This window comes from Acipenser ruthenus, chromosome 38, assembly GCF_902713425.1.
Source record: "Acipenser ruthenus chromosome 38, fAciRut3.2 maternal haplotype, whole genome shotgun sequence".
NCBI lineage: Eukaryota > Metazoa > Chordata > Actinopteri > Acipenseriformes > Acipenseridae > Acipenser > Acipenser ruthenus.
In genome coordinates, this window is record NC_081226.1 from 10,995,380 (window position 1) to 11,009,617 (window position 14,238).

The following is a 14,238-nucleotide window of genomic DNA, read 5'->3' on the forward strand; positions in this document are numbered from 1 at the left end:
CGTCTTTCGGGTGAGATGTAGTTGTAAGTGACTCTGCAGCTGATGCATAGTTCACACACCCTAGTCTCTGTAAGTCGCCTTGGATAAAGGCGTCTGCTAAATAAACAAACATTAACAGCAGAGATTTTCCATACTTCTCAACACACACACACACACACACACACACATCTACTCCGCTGGGAGGTGGAGTTTGACGTCAGTCTCTCAAGAGCTCCAAACCTTAAAGGTGCACAGCTAATATTAATATATAAGGGATCATTACAGCGCCCAGATTTAAAGCAAGGAGACCGATTCCATGCTGCTTTGCTGCGGAATGCAAACTTGTCATGTGACCGAGTTAGAAGCGCTTCCGTGACGTACAGTTAAGGATACGTCGTCTTTCAAAGAGAACAAAATCAACAACAAACGCCAGAAGCATACAAACAAGAAATACACTGCTTAAATGTACCGGCTGACAAGGCGTCGACCATAAAAACAGTAAGTTGCATTTGTCGTTATTTGAGTGTAGTTGTTTGCGGCGCGCGGGTGCGGCAGACCCAGAGTTTGTTTGTAAAATGAACACGGCATGGCGGCATCAACAAGACCGATTCAATTTCCTTTGAACTCAGACCTGTGTGACAAACAGCCTCTGCCTGCTGCTGTATTACTGTGAGCCGCGGTGTTTTCAGCTCGGTCAATGCTCTCTGTACCAGCACAGGTATGTGATGCTATCGCTATACTTACAGTCACACCATAGGCTTTTCAGCACGATAGATTTCTTTTTTTATAAACAAATTAATTTGCATGCCGCATGGTATAGGCATTGTGTACTAGCACAGGCATGTGACACAAACTACGATAAAGTGACCATATATAGGTAATATAAACAGTATATTGTACGATCTGTACTACGGGTATGTGCTGTATCGCTTGTGTCGCTGTTCTGAGTGCCTGCGCACGTGTGTGGTGGGGGAGCGTGATCGCGTCCTGACTCCAGTGTGCTTGTGAATGTTGTGCATTGCAATGTTAATTCACAGCAGAATTGGCAATGTTTGAAAAAAACATAATTTGCTATTCCCAAGAATGGAAAACCAGAAGCCCTATAAAGATGGTTCCAACTGAAGGCAGTGCAGACGCCAGTGTTTTATACAGCATTATAAAGCCATGCTATGCAGACCACCAGTTAGTGTGTATCTGTGATGATAACTGACAGGGCTGCAGTTATGTTTCATCCATCATTCTTCAAACTGGACTCTATAGGTTAGGCAGGTAAAAGTCCTCCAGTATTATGAGGTTATTACAAAACGTTCTGTGTCCCTTCAATAGTAAAGCCACCCCTGCTGTTAAGGCCAGATTGTGTTGGCCCTTGAATGGCATTAGTAGAACTGTATAGAAATAAATGCATTTGTTTTTCAGCAGCTACTAAACAGAATCCCGTGTGCTGCCATGGACAGTGTGGAGATGGAATCTGTCCAGATTAAAGAGGAGTTCCCTGAACTTGAACTGGTCCCCATTAGAGTGGAGTTCTCTGGGCTGGCTTCCCTCCCCATTAAACAGGAGCTCTGTGAGATGCAATGTGACAGCAGCCAGCCAGAGGTCTCTGAGATTAAAGCTGAGCACAATGAATTGGAGATCCCCCAGACAGAAGAACCCCTTCCTGTGAAACAAGAAGAGGTGCTGGAAACTGACTGTATTAAACAGGAGCCCCCTGAAGTAGAGTTTGACCACATGGAACCAGGGAAGGAAGAATCCGAGGACTTCAACCCAAATATCCCTGAGCTGGAGCCTGTACGCCTACAGGAGTGTAGCGTGGTGCTGGAGAGAATCTGCGTGAGAGAGCAAGGCGCTGGAGAGGAAGGCTCTCCCAACAGCATGCAAGGAGGTGGAAAGGAAGACGGGCGCTCCCATTCAGAATGCAGTCTAGCAGGTGAGTGACTCCCGGTAGCTGTGACATTGTCATTCTAGATTGCGTGATATCCACAGTGTGGTTGAGAGGGAGGGAGGGAGCATGTAGGTTACGTTACTAGCTATTTGTTTTTCCTGTACCACTCTGACCAGTTCAAGATAGGACTCGCAACTGGTGAACAGATATAGATATAATGTTGCCATTGCTCTGGCGGTTGCCAAAATAATGACAGGTATGTTATTTAAACAGTTGTAGCAACACATGGGGACTTGTAACTGGATATTTTTTTTGAAACCCTGCTACTTACTATTTAAGTTTAACTTTGTGTTTTTTAGCTGGTGTAACCCAGTGCAAGCCTCACAGCTGAAATTCACATGCTTTAATCCACTCCACCACCCAGCCACATGCCCGAAGCCTACAAGCAGTCCCTCTTACTTTCTTTCCTGTTCATATTTTCCAGGTTCCAGTACAGCAGCTAAAGCGAGGGCGGGCGGTGGAGAAGATCCTGACTCTGGGAAAGGTTTCACCCAGTTTGGGAATTTTAAAGCACATCAGCGAACTCACACAGGAAAGAAACGGTATCGCTGCTCTGCCTGTGGGAAGAGTTTCCGTCTTAAACAAGACCTTCAAAAACACCAGCGAGTTCACACAAGAGAGAAACCGTACCACTGCTCTGACTGTGGAAAGAGTTTCAGTCTGTCAAACAACCTCAAGCAACACCAGCGAACTCACACAGGAGAGAAACCATATTGCTGCTCTGACTGTGGGACGAGTTTCAGTCGGTCAGACAGCCTTGTTTCACACCAGCGTATTCACACAGGTGAGAAACCGTATCACTGCTCTGACTGTGGGAAGAGTTTCAGTCTGTCAAACAACCTTAAAAAACATCAGCGAACTCATACAGGAGAGAAACCGTATCGCTGCTCTGACTGTGGGAAGAGTTTCAGTCAGTGTATCCACCTTGTTTCACACCAGCGAACTCACACAGGAGAGAAACCGTATCGCTGCTCTGACTGTGGGAAGAGTTTCAATAACTCAGGATACCTGACAAAACACCAGAGAATTCACACAGGAGAGAAACCATATTACTGCTCTGACTGTGGGAAGAGTTTCAGTCGGTCAGGACACCTTGTTTCACACCAGCGAACTCACACAGGAGGGAAACCATATCGCTGCTATGACTGTGGGAAGAGTTTCCGTCTTAAACAAGACCTTCAGAAACACCAGCAAATTCACAGAGGAGAGAAACCTTAAAGATTATGTTCAATGGGACTTTTCACTCATGAGGAAAAAACCTTGTATTATGAATCCCTGTGTAATTACTGTTTTGTGTATCACTCTTAAGAGCATGCATTTTAAATGGTACAAATGCTGTTCAGCTCTCTTGCACTCTGATTGTGTCAGAATGCGGGCGGAGACGCGGACACGTCACAAGAGGCTTCTCTGCTGTCAGTTTAACTCAGGCTGTCAATGCAGTCAGTGCCTGGGAGCGGGAATATGCAGAAAGGAAACTATTCTGCACCTCATCTGATGGACGAGTCAGGAGAAATTGATAACTCAGTGTGGGGAATGAGTTTCAGGGTTTAGCATTTAAACTGCATAGACTTGAAAATAAATAAATTGATGGGAACGAGTATCCCGACCCCGGTATGTAGCATCCCAGAGACAAGACTGCACCGTCCTTACTGGACAACCGCCTGGAGGGTTTGTCTTGTAAATTCATCACGATTCTAAAATGAAAAATGATAGTGTCCCATGTAGGGGTGTTGCAATATGACGATAAAAAGATAATCGCGATTTAAATTATGATTATTCTGTCGTCAATAGTTTTAATTAGAGCAGTAATTTATTTATGTTTATTATTTTCCCCGCTTTAAGAAATTTGGACAGAATGATAAAAAACTGTAATAGGAACATCCAGTAGATGGCGATAATGAACCTTTTCACTGGGTTTTATACAGCTGGAAAAATCCGCAAGAGCAGCACACAGCAAACGTGACGGACAGTGAGACCTACAGAAACAAACCCTGTCCTCCTGAACGGATACAAGCAGGTATGTGGTGAGCTTGTTGAAGAGGTAGGGCCGATTTGTAAATGAGGCCGAGCTGCTGCTGTTTCAAAGAGCAGGAAACACGACGGATATGTTCACACGTTTAGATCCATCAAGCGCTTTATAAAGAATCAACATCGGGGAGGAACTCCGTGTTCATTAAAAACAGTGTTAGTAAAACCAATTCCGTGTATAATAATAATAATAATAATAATAATGCATTTCAGTATTCCTGTTTTATGATTAAACATTTTAGTTACATAGCCTAAGGACAAACATTTGAACCCTGTTTAATACAGACGCAAGGATACAGCGAGTGTGGCGTCTACTCCAACAGGAAAGTCAATATATTTAAAGGCACGCCACACTCGCTACTTTTAAATATTTATTTCCAACTAAATATTAACGTTTTCAAACGTGAACTGAATTAACATTGTTGATGTAGACCAGCAGTTGTCATGAGTCGTTGTTATTGTGGTCCTAAAATATGTGGTTTTCACGCAGTTATTTCACCCATTTATTTATTTATTTTAAAGTTATGAACAAGACACATTTTATAAAGCTGTAAGGAGAGGCTCACCACAGCTAGTCTGTATTCACATGTTTTCTGTTTATTCATTTTCACATCTACTGGTACTGGAGTCCTTAGTGCAGGCTGACATGACCAGCTCCATTGAGAAATGCGTTTAACCCAGTAATAGTGTAGCTATTGGATTTGGGAATAAGACATTTAACATCTTTAAATCAGACTAACAATTATGAGAAACCTCTGAACTAATCAGGTAAAAACCAAAACAACTCCCCCCCCCCCTCTTTACAACCCCCCTCTTTTATAAGGACTAATCTTGATTAAAATGCCACTTTAGCTGAACTACAGTAATTAATACCCATGTTTCGTAAATGTTTAGAAACTTTTCCGAGTTGTGTATTTTAAAATATTGAGGGTTTTGTAAATATCTGTGGTATAATTAAACACCGTGTTTTTTTTCAGTTTGGTTTATAATGTTGTAAAACACATTTTGGCTTAATAAATAGTTAACATTTTAAATATATATATTTTTTGTAGTTCTTTGTAAAGTGTTGTATCTCAATTATCATAATAATACCCCACACAATAATCATCTGAGAATTTTCATTTCTTGACATCCCTAGTCCCATGGCTGTATTATGACAGTAATGACTGAATACTGCGTGACGTGTAGCTTTGCAATGTGCATTGTCCATGCTTGTATTTGTGCTGCTCTTGTAAACTGCCCTGAGTAATAGCAGTGTTGCAAGCTTGTGTACGGATCTTAGGTACAGAAAGTCAAATTGTGTAACCTGAGTTCTAATGAGACTCCACTGTACAATTAAACCTGGTGTGTGTTATTATTATTTCTTAGCAGACGACCTTATCCAGGGCGACTTACAATTGTTACAAGATATCACATTATTTTTACATACAATTACATTATTTTTTTTGCACATTATGTTTACATATAATTACCCATTTATACAGTTGGGTTTTTACTAGAGCAATCTAGGTAAAGTACCTTGCTCAAGGGTACAGCAGCAGTGTCCCCCACCTGGGATTACAGTTACAAAGCATAACTATACACTAAGTTAGGTGACATTGTAACACCTGCAAGGTGGGCCTGACTACGCCATCGAGGGAATTGGACCCTCAGAATTAAAGGTCTTTTTTTTTTCAGAGGGCAAATCAGGGAAGAGAGCAACCAAGACACAGTTGTTGTCAATTAAAATGATGTTTTATTGCACAGAATTAAGAATTAGCAGCAGATCGTTATCATAGCACGTAGGTGCTTTGTACGAAAAAACAAAACACACCAAACAAGGGTTTTGTTTAAAATCACAATAAAGATCCGAAGCATAAAAACAACCGGTTTAAAAACAAAACACAAAACACCAGTGAGTGCAGAGGAGGGGACATCGATAAACATTATTCCCAACGACATCATCATCATCACAGCAGCAACAACAAATGGTTTACCATTTATTTCAGTTTCGTTTCGTCTCAGGTCCCCTCTCCTACACGCACAAACAAAGACGGACGGTGGAAGGCCATCCTGGAAAACTAACATCAAGGGGTATTTATAGTCAGGTGCGTATTAGTTTCAACTGCCGGGTAATTAATTAATTAGCTGAGTGGTGAAGGAACAATAAAGTGCTACAAAATCAATCAAAGTGCCCGATCAAAGAAAACGCGCGCAAATCAAACTAGATGGTAACTTTACCAGTACAGTTGCTCTTATTGTATTACTTGTATTGTAACGCTTGAAATGTTTTTGCTTACGTTTGTAAGTCGCCCTGGATAAGGGCGTCTGCTAAGAAATAAATAATAATAATAATAAAGTTGCGGGGCTTGCTTTATTGGTAAAGTGGTCAATAGTCTCATGCTTAGAATGTGCTAGAATTTGAAATTTCTCAAAGTTCTATGACAGTTAATTCAACAGCGGGAAGCAGCCTCCTGAAAGAAGCTGATGCGGTTACTAAAACAGCTGGACCTCTTGATTGGTAGACGCCATTCCTGTTTTGATTTCATATTTGAATAGCTGAGAAGTAGAGGAAGATTTCATTTCTTCTAAGTATTTGTCTAACTTGTTGGGAAAGTGGTCAAAACGGCAGTTATTTCTAAAAGTTCACAGAAAACGTAGTTGATGCGGTTACTAAAACAGCTATACCTCTTGATTGGTAAAAGTTATTTCTGTTTTGATTTCAGATTTGAATAGCAGAGAAGTAGAGGAAGATGTCATCCTCTAACTTTGTGTCTAGCTTGTTGGGAAAGTGGTCAAAGTAGCTGATTTGTGTCAAAAGTTACATCGTTTACAGTAAATAGAAAGTTGGAAGTCTGGGAGTTTTTAAACAATGGGGAGCTTTAGAATGTTGAAAAAAGTCCCATTAAAGTGAATGAAGATGGACAAAAAAAGGACAAAAAGCTTAATAGTTTAAAAAGTATAAAAGATATCAAAAAGTTGTATACAAGCACGCTATTCCAGACCGGTCTACACGTTTTAAAGTTTGAACGGCGTTTCTAGCTTAAACGGTGTAAGAGGAGTAGCGCGCCAAAGAATAATAATAAGAAGTATGTTGAAGATTTAAAGTGGGGACTCTCGCTTCGAAGCCCCACTAAATATACAAACAAACAAACAAACAAATAAATAAATAAATAAATAAATAAATAAATAGATAGTGCGAAATAAAAATGTGAAATAACGGGTCATGTCGACCCCGTTACAGTAAGACTATATACAGCAGAACCGCTAAACGCATTTACAAATTATATATATATATATATATATATATATATATATATATATATATATATATATATATATATATATATATATAATGAAGTTATAATGCTTAGTGTTGTATTGTTGAACTGTTTCAGAATTTAAACATGTATGTGTCTGTATTACATTGCCGTATCTAGTATGTAATTCAAAGGAAAAGTGACACGCCTCGAAGGCGATTCACACCCCCTGCCTAGGTGGCAGTATCACACGGAGTGAGGCTCGTATCTGGTTGCCTGCACACCTCTTTGTCAGCTAAAGCTGCGCAGCCGCCGAAGCCCGTGGATGCGTGACCTGGTGACGTTGTTTCTGGATGAGGTCACGCAGCGGAGTTTCAGCACGGAAGAGGGGAGCCATTTTTAAGAGGTGAGAGAATAACATTACAATATAAAGTATTTACTATCAGTCTACCACTTAAGTGATAGAGTCTATATTGTGTGGACAGGTAGCGTTTAGAAATGTATGTGGGTGCGGATAATAATATACCTGTTAGAGAATTAATTACGTGACACTTGAGTTGAAGCTTTAAAAAGACGAAATTCTGACACACTTCTCATCCATACGATTTATTAGGTCAATTAAAAGCAACAGAGAGTGTGCGGATTATAAAGAATCCATACAGATATCTGTAATATATAGAAACGATGTGTTTTTATCATTACTGAATGCCGGAAGCTTGACGGCTCTGCGCAGTAGATGCGCACCCAAACAATAACAAACACGGCGACCCCCCTCCCTCCACTTTCCTCTCGACTTTATTCACTAGCCTCTTGCTTGCTTTGTAATCTGCAATTTCGTTAGACCCCCGATTGGAGCAGAGAGGAAAGGTGAGGGTCATTCGGCCCAATATGTCTTAAATAAATGTCTTAATACTTTTATAGTCTTCCAATTTTAGTGCGTTTATTGACCCAATAAATCTTAAGGACGGGAATTCTATTAAATCTGGGCTTTTTACAGAGTTGGCTGAAGTGTAACGAAGCCAGATAATTTACTGAATACACTTCATAACAACAGCAATTAGAAAAAAATAAAAAAAAATACGCCGCCATTCTGATTTGTGAAACGCAGTACAAAATGTGGCGTTGACGTGTTTATAAATAAACATTTGTATTTAACAGCAGTACAGTAATTCACCAGATTCCTATTTATCAGGCGCATTTGATTTATATTCTAGTTTAATTTTTCACGCAGTTAGCGATGGATTAAATTATTTAAAACCAATCCTGCGCACTGTAACATTTAGTCCTACATGATTCACTTTCTTAGTTTTAATAAAGCAGTTTATTCTGAATTTATATTAACTGATCTTGCTGTTATATTAATATTTGATTGTGTTTTTAAATATTTTGCGACTCGCTACATTATAAATGTGTAATTGGTGCTGTACTAAGCAGTTATTTTGTGTCGATCGTTTATAGACACTTTTCATCAGCAACCAGACCTACCCAATACGCTCCCCCAAGCCAGGGGATTGCGTTAACCAATCGGGAATGTGGCGCCTGCTTTAGAATGAATTAAACAGCACTGGGTGCATATATAATGTTTGAAAGCAACACATGTAATTATTATTATTTTTTTTTTGTTAAATGTAGACAGGTGAGCTTGTTTTAAACATGCCTATGATGCTGCTTGATATCTCATGCCCTGTCCAGCGGTGAAGGTTTGTTTCTGATTGGCTGCTGTCAATAACTAGACACAGGGGGTGAGACTGGCCCGCAGCTTCTCAAGCCAGATCAGGAAGGGAGGCAGCAGAACATTCCTGAATGTCTCGCGTTTCCTGCACGTCTGCGATCCCTTAAAGATTATTCAGCGTCAACACGTGATTGTTTCTTTTCATTCTCTTAGTTGTGCGATCAAGATCATCCAAGTGTCAAAAATGACTCAAGTGATGGAAGCCACATTGTAAGTTTTTTGTTTGTTCGTTTGGTTAACCCTGTACTGTAATAAACCAAGATTACTTCTTGATTACTTCCTGTATCGGTGACTTCAGATGTTAAATGTTTGCTAGAATGAAAGTCATTGTATTTTATCTTGCTCTTAATTGTATTATTACTTGTACTGTGATTCTTGAAATGTATTTTTGTTTACGACTGTAAGTCGCCCTGGATAAGGGCGTCTGCTAAGAAATTATTATTATTAATAATAATAATAATAATAATAATAATAATAATAATAATAATAATAATAATAATACAGTTTTGTGTCTGTTCATTCATTTATACATATTTCTAATTTTTTTTAGGCTAAATTTAAGTTTGGCTCGTGAGTCAAGCTCTTCGAGGTAAGGTCCGGTTTACTCTCTTCAGTGACTCTTCATTCTGATGCATCCTTGCTTGTTTGAAACACAGTATTGCGGTAGAGTTAACACAGGAAAGCCCCGTTCATTGTTCTCATGGAAGTGAATTATCTTTGGGATTGGCAACTGAATGGGTCTGTGCTGCTCTAGAATAATATAAAAAGCTTTGTTTGGAAACAGGACTGGATAAATCCACTTTGCTCACATCTCGTCTTGTTGTCTTTTGAATCGGTAAAAGATTATTGTAGCTGTTTAAGTGATGCAGTCGTTGATTGTACTGGCAGTGACCCATCCCAAAAAGTCTGTTCTGAAAGAGAAAAAAAAAAAAACTTGGGAAGCAAATGAAACACCCAATTAAAATGATGTTTTTATAATTAAGACCGGAGCTTCCAGCTTGGATACCTTGATAACTAAAGACCTCATCAAACCCTGAGCTGGATGAAAGCCATGTCCCACTTTCATTTCTCAAGACCTCATCAAACCCTGAGCTGGATGAAAGCCATGCCCCGCTTTCATTTCTCAAGACCTCATCCAGCCCTGAGCTGGATGAAAGCCATGCCCCACTTTCATTTCTCAAGCCTTGGAGACTCGTACTGTGTGCATTGAGGGACAAACTCCTGGCAGTTTGACCTGTCCAGTCTTACACTGTATGAAGAAGTCTCCTGGAGCCAAGGAACTGAGACTGCAAGTGGTCATGCATTTTCATGTAGCTTCGGATTTGAACTCCTGCCAGCATTATTAATGATGTAGGAGGGGTAAATCAGGACTCTGAAATAAGCCTCTTTGCTGGAATTTCTTTTGAAGAGAGTCGTATCTTCTTCAGACCAGCTCTGAGGGTGAGCTGCTCTGAGGAGTGGCATCGATAAGTGAACCTGTCTGCTTGGGTGAAGAGAACGCCCTGTTATCATACAGTAGATGCAAGGCTGATTTCAGGAAAGTCAAAGTGTAGAAGGTGGAGATGCTGTAATCGACAAAGCTTTTGCTTTATTAAACAGATTTAAGGGCTAATCGCACGACACCGTTTATTCACTGTGTTTTTTATGCCGGATGTTTCGCTGTGATTTTTGTATTCAGACTATAATGCCAGTTGCGGGCCAAATATCACAGGCAAGATGGGTGGACACGTGATTCTAGCAGTGCAGAAGTATCCTGTGTATGATAAGCAGCACAAGAAATATCTCGATAAAGAATACAAACAGAAATTATCGGAAAATATAATTTGAGGAAATCGAATTCCAGGTAAAGCACTATGTTTGGTATGCAAATTGCACCTGATCCATATTGCCTTCAGATTATGTCCAAATTTAGCAGGATAGGGTGGTCATCGCTGCGTTTTTCATCCAAAAATCAAACCTGTTTTGATATTTTTTCACAGCAAGTACATAAGTATGAAAGGCAGTATTCAATTCCATAGGTTTGATTTTTTTACCCTAGAAAACACAGTGAATAGATGCTATAGTGTGAATAGCCCTTTTAATCAACCTATAACTTACTGAACTGATAAAGACTTTCTAAAGACTTTCATAGTACAGTTTTAATATTTAAATCCGGGCTTTAAAAAACAAAGAGGCCAGTACCGTACCGAGCAGCACTGTTTTAAACATGGTCTGATCCTAATGACTTGCATAATTGGCAGGATTCATAACATTTTAGTGCAGAATTGGTTTGCTATAAAGAATGAGATCTCCACATAACTGCACATCCTGATATTTGAGTTGTTTTTGGAATTGCAGCCACCAGGGTGCCGGTGCCACATCCATGATCCAGGATTTCTGCAGCATTAGTAAAGGTAAGTGTACTTGGTCAGATTAATGGAGTGCAATGAATCCAATTGAAATGTTTTGTAATATCTTTAATTGTGATTGATTTATATTACTGATGTACAAAACTATGAGCCTAACCCAGTCAGGAGTAACCCAGGTCACTCTGAAGAAGATGTTGTTTTTAGTTTATTTATGCACAGCACAGTAACAGTTCTAAGTACCCACACTCCGGACAGCGCCAGGCAGCACTGCGAACATTCATTCTCTCTCACACCTCTTTATACTCTTAGATATTACTCCTCCCCCTGGAATAACCCATTTCTACATTAACACAGAACCCCATATCCCTTTAGACACAGGCTTTTCAAATGCACGATCCTTCTGAGCGCTACACCAGTGTACACGTATTGCAGGGCTGCCCGATCCTGGTCCTGGAGACGCAGGGTCTTCTGGTTTTCATTCTACATTAACACAGAACCCCATATCCCTTTAGACACAGGCTTTTCAAATGCATGATCCTTCTGAGCTCTACACCAGTGTGCACGTATTGCAGGGCTGCCCGATCCTGGTCCTGGAGACGCAGGGTCTTCTGGTTTTCATTCCACCCGAGCTCTCACTTACTTCATTGAACCAACTGTCAACACTAACGTGTTTCCTGGTCTTTGGCTATTGAGGATTTAAAGAGACCCAGGAAACCTGCAGGATTGTGGCTCTCCACGACCAGGATTGGCCACCCCTGACATATTGAATTGAGTACTTTAGGTAGATTTTCAACATGATTCATTTTCATCTCCCTCCCCCATGCACGCTCCCCAAGCCAGCTCATTCACACACACACAAACACATGCACCCGCACATGCTCCCCAAGCCAGCTCATTCACACACTCACACACACTCACTCACTCACTCGTGTGCTCCCCAAGCCAGCTCGCTCACTCACTCACTCACGCACTCACGTTCTTCAGAAGAACTCCTTTACCGGCTTGAAAAGGCGCTGTGTGTTTATGAAGGATGAGCTTCCACTCCAAGCACCGTCCGCTCTAAACGAACGCTGGTTTAATTAATGAATTGATCTTTCTTTCTTTCTTTCAGACTTCCAAACCCAGGACAAGAGTAAGTACCTTTTCTTTACATTTCATCTTGCAGTTTAACAACATTGTTGCGCACAGGAAAAAGGGCATTGTGTCCGTTTGTCATAAACCATGGGGCGGAGGTTCGCTCCTTCACACTGCTACATCACAATTGCATGACTTATTTTCTAGTTCATTTATACTATACTAAAGAACCATCAGTTTAAAATAATGATATAATGTGACACACGTAGTTCTTTGTGTTTAGTCACACAAAGCTTTGATACTGGTATTGTACCGTATCTTTTGGTCTTGATCCTTGAAGGTTGACACTCTCTGTTTTTTTGTTTGTTTTTTTTCTAAAAAAAGAATACCTTGACAACGTGTCCCAACTCGTAAACAGATACAGACCTCACACTGTGCTTCTGAACGAGCCAGAAGGGTATACATTGAGAATTGGGGGGCTAAATGACACAATCTATGCAGAAATGGAGGATGAGCTGGAAGCATGGGAAAAATTCTACCTCCCTGAAAGAGTAGAGATGAGAGTTATCGGTGCCATTGATAACTTCCCAAGCCTGGCTGTGGGGCTGCAGCTGATCATTCTGGCAGGCAGAGATGGCAAGATCTATGCTTATGAAAATGAGGTGTTGCATCAAGCGGCCGGCAGCTTGCAGGACCTCTTCAAAACGGGAATAGAGTTTCCTGGAACCAAAGTCTACAACTATGGGGAACGTTTTGCTCCTATGGTAAGAATATAAAACTAGTCAGAAAGTCAAAGCTGTAATGGTCAGGGTGCTGTGAACACAATGTCCGTGCCTCTCCCCACTGTCCGAGGAGGGTGTAGAAAATGTCAATTGAGATTATTCTGATGGCATGTTGTATATACAGAGGTTCCTGAACTGGTCTAGGGACCCATTTGAAACATGTTGAGCACAGAACTGATTTCAAGTCATTCATGCAGTATTGATGATAAACAACCGTGACTTTAAAGCATGGTGTAGTTATTTCTTAAGTGATCTTCAAATCATCAAGATAAAAAAAAAATATTAAAAATTACAATTACATTTGGGCATATTTCTAGAAAAACTCTTTTCCAATTCTGATAGAACTAGACCAGGACATTATTAGCACTTGTAAGTAATTGAGTATCACCATCTAGGGTTAATGGAATTAGTGTTTGCCTGTTTGTGCATATATTTCAAACCATAGTTTCATACGTCTATAATTTTCAACTATGATGAAACTTGGTCTTGATCATTTACATAAACTATTGACAGTATCATTATCTGGGGTTATATGAAGTCTGCATGAACTTGCATTTCTGCGTGTGCGTACAGTGGATATCATGCCACTGATAACACGTTTTGAATAGCGAGGATGAATGTCTCTAACAGGCTTGTTCTGTGTTTTGTTTTTAAGACGGAAGATGAATACAAGCAATTAAGGGACCATGAAGAAGTAAAGAAAATTAAAAAGGAGACCAAGGAATTCATAAAAAGCTCCGAGGCTGAATTTCTGGAACTTCTGGGCTGCATTAAAAAAGCATAGAATGTATAAAAGGTGTGTCTTCTAAAGACCGCAGCGCTCCTCTCAATGTGTGCAATGGATTGCAAGCATGCATAGAAATGTTTAAACTGCTGGCAGGAAGGCTCATCAATAATGAGCATGTTTGAAGGCTCCTGTAACATTCCACAGTGCTTTCATGTCTCTCATAAACTCTCCTGGATTACATCCTGATTTTTAGCTATACAGTCTGTCTCTTTGGTCCTGAAAAGATAATTGTCCCACAACTGCAATGGCACTCAAAACGTTTTGTATTTAAGAATATATTTTTTACTAAAAATAAAATGCTAAACTGGTATTGCTGATGCTTTCTGT

The 14,238-nt window shown here is 40.2% G+C and overlaps 2 protein-coding genes across 6 annotated transcripts; both read left to right on the forward strand.

Annotated features, from left to right (window-relative positions):
* Positions 1-158: 158 nt before the first annotated feature.
* Positions 159-7,505, forward strand: LOC131707031 (zinc finger protein 501-like). 5 transcript variants are annotated; one of them, XR_009310930.1, is made up of 4 exons: positions 487-697; positions 1,396-1,906; positions 2,346-3,938; positions 7,369-7,505. XR_009310930.1 is itself a non-coding variant. In XM_059009076.1 (3 exons), exons 2-3 carry the CDS (start codon positions 1,426-1,428, stop codon positions 3,137-3,139), a joined length of 1,275 nt encoding a protein of 424 aa, XP_058865059.1. In that variant the 5' UTR covers positions 159-477; positions 1,396-1,425; the 3' UTR covers positions 3,140-6,209. The 5 variants fall into 5 exon arrangements, 4 of the variants coding, with proteins under 4 accessions (XP_058865059.1, XP_058865060.1, XP_058865057.1 ...); XM_059009076.1 differs by lacking the exons at positions 487-697; positions 7,369-7,505 and adding an exon at positions 159-477 and having other exon boundaries at positions 2,346-6,209; XM_059009077.1 differs by lacking the exons at positions 487-697; positions 7,369-7,505 and adding an exon at positions 159-477 and having other exon boundaries at positions 1,399-1,906; positions 2,346-6,209.
* LOC117434218 (uncharacterized) lies at positions 7,436-14,221 on the forward strand. The gene is made up of 7 exons (XM_059009090.1): positions 7,436-7,594; positions 9,074-9,130; positions 9,471-9,509; positions 11,258-11,313; positions 12,380-12,400; positions 12,727-13,106; positions 13,780-14,221. The coding sequence occupies exons 1-7, from the start codon at positions 7,542-7,544 to the stop codon at positions 13,906-13,908; spliced, it is 735 nt and encodes a 244-aa protein (XP_058865073.1). The 5' UTR covers positions 7,436-7,541; the 3' UTR covers positions 13,909-14,221.
* The last annotated feature ends 17 nt before the right edge of the window (positions 14,222-14,238 follow it).

What these genes read in the sequence shown, in the direction of transcription:
- LOC131707031 (XM_059009074.1), top strand. Translation starts at nt 677, where the DNA reads ATGCTCTCTGTACCAGCACAG. An exon ending in TGCTCTCTGTACCAGCACAG is followed by an intron (nt 698 to 1,395) that starts GTATGTGATGCT and finishes TTTGTTTTTCAG; the next exon opens with CAGCTACTAAACAGAATCCC. An exon ending in TTCAGAATGCAGTCTAGCAG is followed by an intron (nt 1,907 to 2,345) that starts GTGAGTGACTCC and finishes CATATTTTCCAG; the next exon opens with GTTCCAGTACAGCAGCTAAA.
- LOC117434218 (XM_059009090.1), top strand. Translation starts at nt 7,542, where the DNA reads ATGAGGTCACGCAGCGGAGTTTCAGCACGGAAGAGGGGAGCCATTTTT. An exon ending in AGGGGAGCCATTTTTAAGAG is followed by an intron (nt 7,595 to 9,073) that starts GTGAGAGAATAA and finishes TCATTCTCTTAG; the next exon opens with TTGTGCGATCAAGATCATCC. An exon ending in CGTGAGTCAAGCTCTTCGAG is followed by an intron (nt 9,510 to 11,257) that starts GTAAGGTCCGGT and finishes TTGGAATTGCAG; the next exon opens with CCACCAGGGTGCCGGTGCCA.